Consider the following 13,538-nt stretch of genomic DNA (forward strand, 5'->3'; position numbering starts at 1 on the left):
AAGTCTTGGCAGCATTAGAATAGTGATGAATCAAAACATAAATGAAATGCATGACTTTTTTCAACAGCAGTGTGAAAGCAGCTTCAGTAGTACAGACGCTGCTTTTAAATCTCCTACCGGCGATCCCCTAAGAGGAATCTAAGGTCAGATGAATGCTCAGATTACTGATGTTAAAAGATTTGGCGAGGAATTCCTTTACACTGTAAAAAAAATAAACACCGAGAGCGACCACTTGGGGCCAGTGAGTTGCCCAGGGCATGCATTTATTGATTTTACTGATGTCTGCGAGTGTGCACAACACACTCAGTGCATCATACTCTGATCACCACTATATAGACTCCTAATTCTTGGTCAAATCCATAAAGCATATAACCTATTTGTTGTTGTAAAAGAAAAAAAAAATGTATTGTAGAACTGTAAATAAATATGCACAGTAAATTGAAAACATTAAAAGGCTCCAGGGGAAATCCAGAAACAGAGGAAGTGAGTTTTCCCCTCAGCCTTAATGCAAATGTCTCCAGCAGCCTTTGATGAAATACAATTCTATTGTCTAAGCTCAAAATGTGCCTCTATGCCTGACTGTGTATTCATAATGGATTAAGAGCTGACGGCAAAGTAAATTATTCTTCTTTTTCAGTTTTAGTTTTCCTTTCATTTGTTGAACACTCTGTACACAGCTTTCGAGAGGCCATCCTCAAGGTAATAGTGTGAACCAGCTGAGGTCTTTGCGTGTGTGTTTTCCCTTCATGCGGCACTGTTCACGCTCTCACACACCTACACATAACCGCTGACAGTTAATGGAGAAAAGAGCAGGGGGGAAAAAAAAGTGTTATCTCCATTTCTATCCTTGTTTTCTGCTGCTGTCTAAGCTACAGTGTTAAGGAGGTTGTTCTGTTATTGAAAGTCATAGGTTTGATCCATGAGACACTGAGTAAAAACATTAAAAAAATCTACCTGCACATTGTGCGTAGAAGGGAACTCATAAAATCAGTTGTATTCCTCGCTTTAGCATGCACATACTATCTTATTGTACACTAATTTCACATCATGTAGCATTGGCTTCCCCTCCCTCTGGTAAATTAGGAATTTAAAATTGCATGGAGAACACGTTTCAGAAAAAAATAAACCCTTTTTCTGTCAGGATTCCGTTTTAAAGGTAAAACCAGGTCACCTAAATCCTGCAATCCTTAAATCCTGCCTGCAAACTACTATTTCCCAAAGCAGAAGGAGGAATAATTATCACTGAGATACTGTCTGTGTATTAAGTCACCCTTTGCTTTTGTTTGTGCTGGCCTGTCGGCTCATACTTAAAGCCTTGTCTGGTGCAGCGTGGTTCACTATATTGGCTTTTGACTACCTAATTTGTCCAGACTGCTGCTGTCATTCCTCATTGTCTTTCACAGTAGCTCTTTCAAATGCCCTCCATCTTACCTATTTTTCTCACATGCAGGCACTCTCTCTCTCTATCTTGTCCTCTCTCTCTTCCTCGCTGTCAAACACTACACCTACGCACAAGCACAGAATCCTGAACGAGAACACATATGCAGGGTTATTCTTGAACTTAAGCTCCCTTTGGTTATCTTGTGCATTGGCCACGCTGCCACATGTACTGTACACTTCATAATGTCATCATTAGCACAGATTAGTCCTGGTAATTAGCGATGATAACGCTAAAACTGGCAGCTAATAAGGCGTGAACTCGCCTGGTTTAAGGTGCTAGAAAAAGACACTGCTAGGTGCATGAGGAAAGACAGTGGGAGGATGGAAAAGATTTATTTTTATTTCATTTATTTTCAGGTGTTTTTCTAATTTTTATTTTATTTGTTTTGTTTATCCATTCAGCTCTGTCTGCTTTGTCTCCACAAAAAGAGCAGCCTGGTGTTATGCTTGTTTGCAAAGGATCACACAGCATGCTGGGGAAAGATGAGGTAGCTGGAAACATGACAAGACTTTCAGGCCAGTTAGTATCTGCAATGTGGTTCCAATGACTGATTTAGAATGCAGACAAAACTAAGCCATTGTTGGCTGAACAAAGTAAATAATGTGCTGCTTTTTTTTTTTTTTAGTTATTTCTTAAAAATAAAATACGATTATTCCATCCATTTTGCCATGTAAACAGCAGGGATAATAGAAGATGATGCCAAACAGCCCATAAACACTTTGGCTCAGACCAATTATTCTGTCAAGCAACGCTGAAACTGATATGAAATTCACTTTATCCCAGAGAGGATGTTTCCCACTAATCGTAGTTTGGTCTTTTCCCTCTGTGATTAAGGGTCAGTGAAAACACTCACAATAGACAGATGTGTTGTTCTATTCGCAGTGGTATTCTTCTTTTGGAGAACTTTAAGCTAAATGGTAACTGTGATCTCTTCACTTTTTTTTTTTTCCAGCACCACAATCCAGACAAAAAATTCAAATTGTATAAACAATGTATCAAGACTGTGATGGTCATGAGGAAGTAAGTCGTTTGCTTTTGAAATCTGTAAACCTTTTCTTCTACATTTGCTTTAGACCAACTCTAAATCTTGACAATTCTTGACATCTGTCTGTAAAACAACACTCTGAACAACTGAAATCCTGAATAATGAAGACCAGCGGTTGCAACTACTGCCACAGAAAGTCTTTCAGAAGTCTGATATTTCTTTGGCACAACTGTGCCTCAGTGACTGACAGATCCAAGCTGTCAATATGCCACTGACATGAGGACTTTCAAAGGGTCAGAAGGATTGTGTACAATCCAGAGTCACCCATCAGAACAACAGTGAAAGCAGGCAGACAGAAATAGCTCGGTGTAGAATCAGCCGTGACTGGTTATCGATTGTGATCAACTGCAAACAAGTTTGGCATTACTGAGACACTTCCCATCATCTGTGAACCCTTAGTCACGTCTGGTGTAAACTCAAGAGCTTTGTGTTCCAAGCTTGGTCAACAGAATTGTCCTGGTGGTCTGTTCTAGCTATGGACGGAAGTATTTTTTTTCCACACTTCGACCTTAAAAAGCTGCATGTTTACATACAGACACTCAACAGATCATTTTAGCTGCAGCAGCACAACCAGGGAAATCTGTAACAGCAGGTAGAAGTTGCCACTGCAGCTGCAAGCATCTATCACTCAGGTAGTTAATATCTTGTGTAGGTATGACTAAACTCGCTGCCGAAACATGAATAGATAAAGAAAACCTGTGGTCGATAATCTAAGGAAGGTGCCAAACAAAGCAAATGGTTTTATGCATTTAAGCAAGTCTGCAGGCCATGATGAGGACGGTGGTGAAGAGGCAGAAACATCAGAGAGGAGTGATTAGAGAGCAAGTGCTTTGTCATGCTTTCATGCTCTGTGCTGTGAACTTGATAAATGAACTAACAAAGTGTTTTTTTTGCTAACCTTGCAGTTTCCATGCGGGAGTCCCGCTGCAGGTTTTAACATTTCCAAGGTCTAACTGTCACTCATTGCACAAATGCTCAGAGAAGTTTGTGTTTAACCGCCCCCCCCAAAAAAAAAAAAACAAAAAAAAAAAACACGCTTGTGAACTTCGTAAGTGGGTAAAATTATTTTTTAGAGATTTCTCATCAACTTTTTCACTTTCTAGCCTATAAGGTATATATTTGCTCACCAGTCCAGCAATAAATATGGTTTGTTAAATACTTTGCAATCTAACAAACAGGTGAACATGACTGAATAAGAAAGGGAAAGGATGGAGGAGGAGAGAGCAGGAGCCAGCACAGACTTAATTAGTGGTACAACACTTTCTATAGTTGTATGTGACCTGCAAATTAGACCTTATTGCATCACTTATATGAAATTGGAAGCGAGTTGCAATATTTTCAGTAATGTAGATTATTTTAAAAGTTGCTATTAAGTCAGATTACGTTCCAAGTGTTAACTGCGTTATTATAACTTGAATTTGTACCTTCTAGCCAAAGGAAAGTCTTGGAAAAAGTGTTGCTTTACACTTTGCCAAGCACAAACATTACAAATGAACTTGGTCTTTTTTAAACTATGGATTCATTGATGGACAAACATGTGAGCTCAATCTGGTGTATCAAAATGAGGCCAGTTGACATGCTGCTTTTTGTTGCCAGTTACCAGTTCCAAGCTTTAACTGTCAAACACGAAAATGTTGCACAGGCCAGTTTTTTAAACGCGAGAATCGCTGTCATACTCACCTAAGTCTATTAGTGTCCTTTGCAAAAGAATACATAGGCAAAATGAAGAGGAGCTGAATGCAATGAAAAAAATCATGAAATGTAAAAGAAGGAAAGCTGGAGAATATAGGAGAAAGAGTTAAACAGTAAGGGATGCTGAGGAGGGTGGTGAATGACAAACGAAAAGGTAACAGAGGGGCATAGGGATGTATTAAACTGTGGAAAGGATATACGGCCCGCTCAGAGATATCAAATAATTGGTGCGTTGTAAAACAAAGGCCCTGGACAATCTGCACTCAGTCAGGGCCAGGTTCTGTATAAGTACTTGTGCTGACTGAGCATCTACGCTTTTATTGAAACTCTGGCTCTACAGGCAATCTGTCTGCGTCTCTGACTGCGTCCTCTTCAATATCAGGGGGCAGGCCTTACAAGCCAAGTCACAATAGTTCACTGGATCTGTCCAATAATAACATAACCACATGTCAAAGGTTGAAAGAAAAAACTCACAAGTCCTGAATAGAGTTTTTTTAAGGCCTAGAAACACAGTTTTTGTTCCCTCTTTTGATGTGATCACATCCAACTGCAGAATTCATTGACTTGTGTGGCAGGGCCACAGGGTGTTTCTGTGCTGACTTAACTCCGCTGATCTTTCTGAAATCAGAACGTGTGCGGCGTTGACATGGAGCCTGACTTGTTCTTTCTTATGGTTCTAATGGCATACCTAACGCGCGGACCAAGCCTCCCACAGGGGTGACTCCATTGATTTGTTTTGTCATTGAGAAACTCTGTAAATCCAAAACCCAGCAGGTCTCGAGTACAAAAATAATTACTTTTTTCCTCTTTCACTCATATGCTTACGGTTGTGAATGTTTAATGAGCCTATACACCACACAGTTTGAGTCTGCTTTTGCACAAAGTGTTGCAACTGATTGACAGAGAATCCACCAGTCTATTCTAACAGGTAATTTAACAAATATCCGTTACATTTATCAACTTTATTGGCCTTCACTGACTGTTTGCGGAGTAATGTCTGCATTATCGTGTATTATACTGACGGCTCTTAGCTTAGTGATAAAGAAACAAATGAAGAAAGACAAAGGGCAAGTTTTCCAGGAGCACACTTTCAACCACAAAGTCTAAGTGAATGTTGACTTATGGTAGGCAGGCCGTGAGTGGAGGCGATGGGTGGAACAAAGGTGAGACATCGAGGAAGTCAGAGACGCAGAGAGAGCATCAATATGAAGTTGGTAGGGTGAGGATAGGAAAGAGAGTGGAGGAGAGTGAGGGCAAAGAGGAGGGCAAGAGCATTCATCCAGTGCATGGAATCCATTGAAGAAATCAATTTTTAATTTGGCCGTCAGGATGGCAGAGCTGGTGTACCAACAGCACTACCATGGACTTAATTACACAAAACTGCCCCTGAGAAAGGGAAGATGAGAGGCAGTGAGAGAGAGAGAGAGATGGGGAGAAGTGATGAGAGAGGCAGGAGGAGTGACAAAGGATTGAGACTGAGAGGGTAGTGTGAAATGGGCGATAGCAAGGTCACAGTTTGGGAGGGAACTGGAGGGGCGGAGGTTGCAGTGAAGAGACAGATGGTGACAAACAGGAGAGAGGAATTTGTGGAAACAAGACCGGGAGGCTGAGGAGCAGCGAGACCTGATTTCACACCCCACCTCTCGGAGTGGCAGTCTAGAAAGCACACACATACATCACACAGCGTATGATCATAGCATGTGGGTGACTTTGAACTCACACGGAGGAGCGCACACACATGCAGCAAATAAAACCTTCATAGGGTTTCAGTGTCTCTTTTGGTGCCTTTTACTCTTCTTCTGCTGTGCTCTTCCTTTGGATTTCTGCCGCCTGGAGGGTGCTGGCCAAGCGTATCAAAGGCATTTGACCACGGTGGCGGCATGAAAGCCTTGCCCCGGACCATAACACCACTGATAATCCAAGCTGTCCCACAGAACTAGCGCAGGATGAAACACACCACTGTCTACCCCCCAACCACACACTTTCCTCTTTACATTCAGCTACTACTACTCTGCCCGGTGCTCTGAGTTGCTCCCATTGCAGGTTTTCTCAATGCCTTTCTGCGTGGTTACCTTTCTGGCTCAGTTCAGCTGATGGAGTCATTAGAGCCTGACTGCAGTTGAACATTTGAGACCATAAGACTCAAACACTAGGAAAACACTCTAAGCTGAAGCTTCTAGTAAGTTCAAGTCTGGGTCACACATCTTTTTTGATATACAAACACAAATTCGCAAACTAACAAACTACAGAATCTGGCAGCAAGTCTTGAATTTAAAATTTTAACCCTGTGAGCGCTAGGCTATTGTCAGGGTAATTTCAATACCTTCACCTTTATGCTTTTCCTCTTAGTTATTAAAAAGGGTTGGCCATACTTGCTATATCTTGTTCTTTTGATCAACAAATGTGTGAGTCCTGCCTGACTCTAGTCTAGGCTATTGAGATCGTCTTGCAGATTTTTATATGACTCTTTAAATGAATGAGAAACCATTAAATGTTGGCAGTAGAATCAAGAAGGATCAAAATCATCATGGTGGGATACTGTAATGTTTGCCCCCACCTCTCTCAATGGCCAGTTTGCCTTGGTCCCCTGAAATTGCCACGGCCTTCTTGTGCAGTGGTGACCTGCACTCGTGTTTTGAACACAACGTCTGAAATATTGCAGTGAAAAGCAAGTCCATTATTCTGCGCTCATTTTTCAAAAAAACTTTGGATGGAATGTCGATTCTGTGTCGGAGACACCAGATTACTCTTTGGCACACACAGAAACAACTAGTATCACTGGAAAGGGTATCTACTTTGATATTTGATGTGTAATGACATAACGGAGATGTCAGGAGGTGACAATGGGTAAACAAATTAGAAAGGGTGGATTAGTAGAAAGACGATGGATACAGGGCTTTATGCAGGCTGTGATTGATTTACTCTGATGTAAATTTAAGATTATTTTCTTGTCAACACATTGACATGCCTTCAGTGTCATTGTTTGAAAGGTCAAGTTTTGAGGTTTAATTCAATATCCACCACACCTAGCTGTAATTAATACTTCAAGAACAATTCAACCAAGAAGAACAGATGTGAATTTAGATGCAAACTGAGGGTTATCTGAAAAAAGAGCTGCTAATGGAGTAAACTACGTAAATGCTTCATATACTTTTGTTGATCTTGATGGAAGTTCTGATCAGCTGCATTGCAGGGCAGAGGAAACATCCACATCAAGATTCCATACTTAACGTAAAAGCAAGCTGCTAAATGAGAAATGCTGCCCTTGACAGAAGGTCAAACATGAATGCCACAGTCTGATGTCTGCAGTAAGATCATTTTTTCTCCTGAATTTCTTCTGGAACGTACTTTCTCCTTCTCTATCGTATTTCACACCTGATTTCTGTTTCCATCTACTTCTCTTTTCTTACATTGTTTGCACAGATGTGCAGTCAACGTAAGATGCATATTGTGTAACGTACGCATGTCCAGATTTGGAGGTGATGATCGCACCTTTGTAATGCCACTTTATAACACCACACATATTCAACTTCTCGTTATTTTTCTTCATTTGTCCTACACAACATCTCCTGTTACCTAGCTACTAGTTGGGAGATCACCCAGTCTATCCAACAGTATCTAATTATCAGCTCTTAAACCATCTGCTTTGACTTTCCATTGGGGGAAACTATTCTCACTTTGATTCTTCGCTTCCACCTCCATTTGTTGCCGCTGACTCTCACCAGTGTCTGTTTTGTCATCATTCACACTCCGTCCTCTTCCCTGAGCTCTGTCTGTACATTGACTGTAAATCCAGGCTTGTCTTGATGAGAGAGAGGATAGTTAAACGCCTTGGGAAGTTTAAGGCCCACTAGGGATCCTTCTGATAGCAACCCAAATAATGAAAATGTAATTCTACAGGCATAATTAAGTTAGAGATAGGGTGATTACTGTGCGATCCATTAAAAGTGATGGCAAAAGTAATTACTTATTCAATCAGCGTGGTTTTATGAGGAAATGCGACGGCACCATGTTGCGTTGCCTCTATACAAGTCATTACGTTTACAAGGGCATAATACTTTAAGCTGTGATTGGTCCTCTTGACAGCTTGTTCAGCCATGAATTAGAACCCTGGTGAAAATAAAAGTCAGTTTTGTCAAAGTTGAGGTGAAATAAAGTTTTACAAGGCATCTGTCCAGTGCAGATCCATTCCTGACTTTGTGTCGCTGTGTGTTTTTCTGAACGCTGTCTCGGCTTTAAGTCTAAAATCTAAATCTGTCTGTTTTCTACCAGTTGATGGTGGTGTGTGAAATTCCTGTGGATGTGTTGGATCTGCGGTGTGGTTAGGAGAGGGAGAGGGAAGAAGCATGGTGGAAATAAACACTTGAAAGAGATTCAGGATGTCTGACACCTCCTACTCTCACATATCTGCCCAGATTGATGATTCTCATGAAGCTGCGTCAGTCTCCACAAATGTGTTTGTGTGAGTATGTGTGAGGATGACCCCATGCCATGTTGTATGTTCTCACTCTAGCTGTGTGATATCGGTGAAGTCATTTCACATAGGGCAACACAGACAAGTGTGAAACTGAAAACTAATCATGCATTGCAAGACGGTTGGTCAGGATTGCTTCCAGGCTTAAGCGGCGACATACAGCGCAAAATCTGCAACGGTTTTATGTGTGATAAGCTACAAAAAGTAAACTACACAATCAGATAGAGCCACTTACATCTTTAAGGCAGCCCATGAAGTTGTTGCTGACCGGTGATCCGGGCAGGTCTGCCGTGTTCGGGCTCCCCCCAATGTAGAAGAAGTCATCAGAGCCCAACATGGTGTAATCCTCCTGGGTGTAACCAGTCGTTGTCAAAATACCATCAACTGAGATGGTCACCTGGCATAGGCATGGCCCAATAGAGACAGACGGGAAAGGACGGAGAGATAGAGAATAGAGCAGGAACAGATAGGAACAGAGAATGGTAAGAAAAGAGAGAGATTAGAAGAAATGGAAGGAAAAACAAGGAAGAAATTGGATTAAACACCAGTCATAAGCGAGGTTGTCCCCTAAATCGTATCGCTTGGTTGGTTGCTTTTGGTACCAGTCAGACTGAGGACTTTCACTCTAGAGTGCAGTTGCTGAGGGAAAATGAACGGAACAATGCTGTGCTGACTGTGTAATCACTGCCAGTAGTAGAAAAACAATGCTGCTGTAGCTGACTACAAGCAAAGGTGGGCTTTGACTGTAGTCTGCACTGGATTAAATGTGCCTGGAAAACATTTAAAATTCAGTGTGAGAAACAAACAGCTACTCTTTTCTTTTTTTAGACATGCCATAAATAAATGCTGAACACTGTCTAAATCACTTGCACTGACTCAAATTACAGATGAAACAGAGAATAAGAACTGGGTCTGTACCAGTAACGCTACCTTTAAAATGTCAACAGGGGGTTTCCTGTGATTGACAGAGCTTTTCTGTAACATTCCTTTGTTAAAACCTGCCTTCATTCAAGGAACTATCAGTAAAAAGGATATTTAATTGCCTCAAGTCATATATTTTGTGCAAGGTCACATTCTGTGCTGAACGTTTGATTGCTGATAGAACAATAAGCACCAGGTGGAATCAAGAATCAAACACACAGCCAGAAGCTGATGGTATTAGATAGTGTGGATTGAAGTGTGGAAAAAAGACTTAATATCCCCAAAAAAGCATTTTTTTGGTACTTTCTTGAGGCTCTCCCAGGATTTTCTTAGAGTCTTTTTAAGCTCAAATGATATTTTGATGTCTGTAATATTAAGCCTCCGTACTTTGGTATTACTAAAACATGACTAACCTCATTTTAAAAATGACAGTTTCATCCAAAGTTACAACAGCATGTGTGCAGATTTCTCCTGTCGTAATGTAACACTAGACCTTCACAGATAAGGTCAAGCAACTGCTTAAATGTTGCACTAGTCAGGTCAAAGAACACCCGAAGAATGAATGAAAATGAGACGAGACATACTCAGCTGAGATTAGACTGCATCTCTCCTCCAACTGTCCAATTGTCACTTGTCTTTTTACATTACACTCATTACAATGCAGCAAACTGCAGCACTTGATGTGAATGCCGTTAAGTATAATTTGGTTAACAGTATTAGATCATGGCTGCATTTAGTATCAGTACCACAGATTTGCTGCTATACAAACACCCTGCCAAATCCTGCTGTTTGATTCTGTGGAGACTTTTGCAGTTAGTGACCAATTTATTGTCTAATTATCCTAAAAGAGCTGGCCTGGGCAAAAGTGAAGCACTCCAGTCTCTAATTCAACATCTGTTATCCTGCATAAATGTACAAATACCAAATTGCTGGGAGCCGCACACACGACAAGCTGCTTTTCATTACCTCTGCATACTAAAAAGTGGTGAACGCCACAGTTTCATCAAGAATCAGCTTTACATGTTGGTCATTTACTGCCCAGTGGGGATTTGCATATGGTAGTGCTTGTTTTTTGTCATGTTGGATAGAGACACACTATTCTTTAGCATAATTCTGACAAGCATAACTTTTCACTAATAGCAAGCTACTGTATGAGCACAGACACAGTTGCACCTTATTTTTTACACAATTTACAAAAGCACTGATTTCCATCTGCAAATGTACCAGTTGACATGAATAAAAATATAGCTACACTTTAATTCAATATGAACCACAGGTCCACAATCATGGCAACACACATTCTAAAGCAGAAAACTGAAGAGAAACCTTAGCAACTGCACTCCACAGATCAGTCGCCCCAGCTGAGCTCTCATCTTCTGTTTTCCTTGGCTGTTTTTTTTTTTTTTTTTTTAAATTCCCGTACTTCCCTTCTTAACAGGGCAACTCATTTTTATGTCTGCTGTTGCTACTTGGTGAGAAACATGGATCATATTGGCCAGATGCATCTGGCATGAAGAATCTGCAGTTCACAGAGTTGTTGGGGTCATCTTTGGAGATCTCGGATGGGGCTTTCAGCAAGTTGTTTGTCCCATAGTGACGCGAGAGACCTTTTCGGTTAAGGAGGAGAAACGGGGGCAGGGGGATTATCACAATATATGTGATTTCAGGCGTGCTTATCTCACTTTGGTCGAGTCATCTACCTATGGCATTACCCCTTCTCAAAAAAAAGAGATGGGAGACATCAAAGGATAGAGATATAATCTGTAAACCTTCTGAAAATAAAGTGTTGGCTAAATTACTGAAGAACACCAATATCATAGGCTCTCGGGAAGTTTGGGAGACTATTTTACGGAGGACTGTTGATGGCACAAAGCTGAATGGGCTCACTGGGGCCATGATTGACTAATATTGGCTAGCTGCCAGACACCTATAAAGTTCTCAGCTAAGGGGAATAATTAGAGATCAGCAATGTATCTGTTCTTTCTTCCCTTACCCTCTCCAGCCTCCCAGATTCCACTACTTTTAAGGTTAATCAAAGCTCTTAATACATGCAGTTTGTTAAACATTGCCTAGAGCAATGATATTCTGTTCAGAAATTCACCATGTGACCACAGGTCAAACTTAAACAGCAATAAAAGCCCCTCAGAGACAAAGCGTCAAAACAGCAAAATGAGCCACTGAACCGTGCATAAAACGAAGAAAAGCAAAACAAATATCCAAATGTTTCCTCTGAGGTAGCGTTGCAATTATTCACAAGAGTTTGCTAGTGTTTGAGTGCACGCTCATCCCATTGACAATATTACAGGCACTTGCATCACTGGCCAGAGGAGGGAAAGGGTGATGATATCACAGGTTGCTAGTTGAAATACTCTGCATGCATTCCCATCTCAAATCACTGGCTGTATAATTTTCCCCAGAGAGTTTCTGGTTGTTTTCGTCCTCTCTGAGACCCTTTGTTTTCAATTGGATCATTCAGAGTGTGGAAATGTAGCTTTAAAAACACTGTAATTGTCGACACTTTGCTTGACATCAATCAGAATAACGTTCCTCCTAATTCTTTCTGCTAAATCTGACCAAAGCACAGAACCAGTCGATCTAAAATTCAGCATTAGTTCCCACTGTTATTTCTTTACATTTAACAGTGATAATAACTTAAAGGCAAAATGAATGGTTTTTGAAGATGAGGTTCAGGTCACTCCATGAACTTCTAACTCTGTGCCTCCTTGACTGTGAGTGCTTTCAAAGCAACTGAAGAGAGAGAACAAAAGCAGTGCTGTGGGAAGAAATCAGAGCAGCCAGGCTTAGAGATCAACACTCCTGTGCCAGACGGCTGCACAATTATTCAATGACTAGTGTGAAAATCTCACAAGAAGGACCGTTTCTAGCATCCTCGGTGCTCTTTTTTTCAAGCCTGAACATTAATCCACCAGCCGTGCTCCACCTTTCATATGTGCCTCAAACATGCAACAACCACACCAGTACATAAACAGGACTATTAAAACAGGAGAACACAAATAAAAAAGCCCTGCTGTTGCTTTCAGTCCATTTTTTCTCCCAGCTGCTCTTCAAATACTTCTTAAGTCAAGCACACACAGAAGCTAAATAGACCTCGCTGAACTGAGTGCCCCAGATATCATAAAAAAACACACTGAAGATGTTTACCGCTGAATATACTGTGAAGCGATTGATACAGCTCTGAAGTTCAAATCATGAGACACGTTCTATTCCACCCATTCACATGTTGCTGAACTGGCTTCCAAGATGGTCCTCTTTGGCAGAATGCTTCCTTTCATGTTATTAACCTCTCCATTCAGCCACCGCCTCTTGTGTGCCTGTTGCTGATAACCCAGCTACCGACAGACTAACAAAGCTTTTGCAGCGGGGCTTCACATGTAGCGTACGGTGAACTGGAACTGTTCTCTGTGGAGTCCTGCAGTGTGCTCAGCTGAGCGTGTCACTAGCTCATTGACCATATCTTCCTCTAAGACTGCAGGCGGCTGGGGGCTCCATAAAGTGGATCTGGCTCTCATGATGCAAAATAGGGTCAATATGATTCAAACTCTGCTGGTGATTACACTATTAGAAGACAGTTTGGTAAGCCCTATCACACATGAAATGATAAAACTGACCAGATTCTGTACATACTAAAGCCATATTTTAGCTTAGCGAGCTCAAAACGAAACACCATATGTGCTTAGAGATGTATCTGCGTCACAGCAGAGCCACTTGCCCACAATTCCCTCCATTCTAGAGCACTCAGCTCATCTCCCATCTATTGATCTTTAGAAGTCTGGAGCAACTTATGTGCTGACTAGGGCGAAATTAAAAAAAAAGAAATGAGCAAGCTCACCGAGGGTAACAAGTACAGGAGCCACAGCTTCCACAAAAAAGTGCATCAGAGTGAACCCAGCTAGTATGAGCAGCACTCTTATAGCTGATGTTAGCCACACTCTTAAAACCTAAAG

The 13,538-nt window shown here is 41.2% G+C and overlaps 1 protein-coding gene across 1 annotated transcript in view; it reads right to left on the reverse strand.

Moving 5' to 3' along the window:
• The window catches only part of nrxn2b (neurexin 2b), a 704,661-nt gene that overhangs the window by 371,076 nt on the left and 320,047 nt on the right, over positions 1-13,538 (reverse strand). The window contains 1 exon segment of the mRNA XM_051943965.1: positions 8,888-9,049. Coding sequence (XP_051799925.1) covers positions 8,888-9,049 — 162 coding nt within the window.

The sequence above is a fragment of the Acanthochromis polyacanthus genome, chromosome 23 (genome assembly GCF_021347895.1).
Source record: "Acanthochromis polyacanthus isolate Apoly-LR-REF ecotype Palm Island chromosome 23, KAUST_Apoly_ChrSc, whole genome shotgun sequence".
Lineage (NCBI taxonomy): Eukaryota > Metazoa > Chordata > Actinopteri > Pomacentridae > Acanthochromis > Acanthochromis polyacanthus.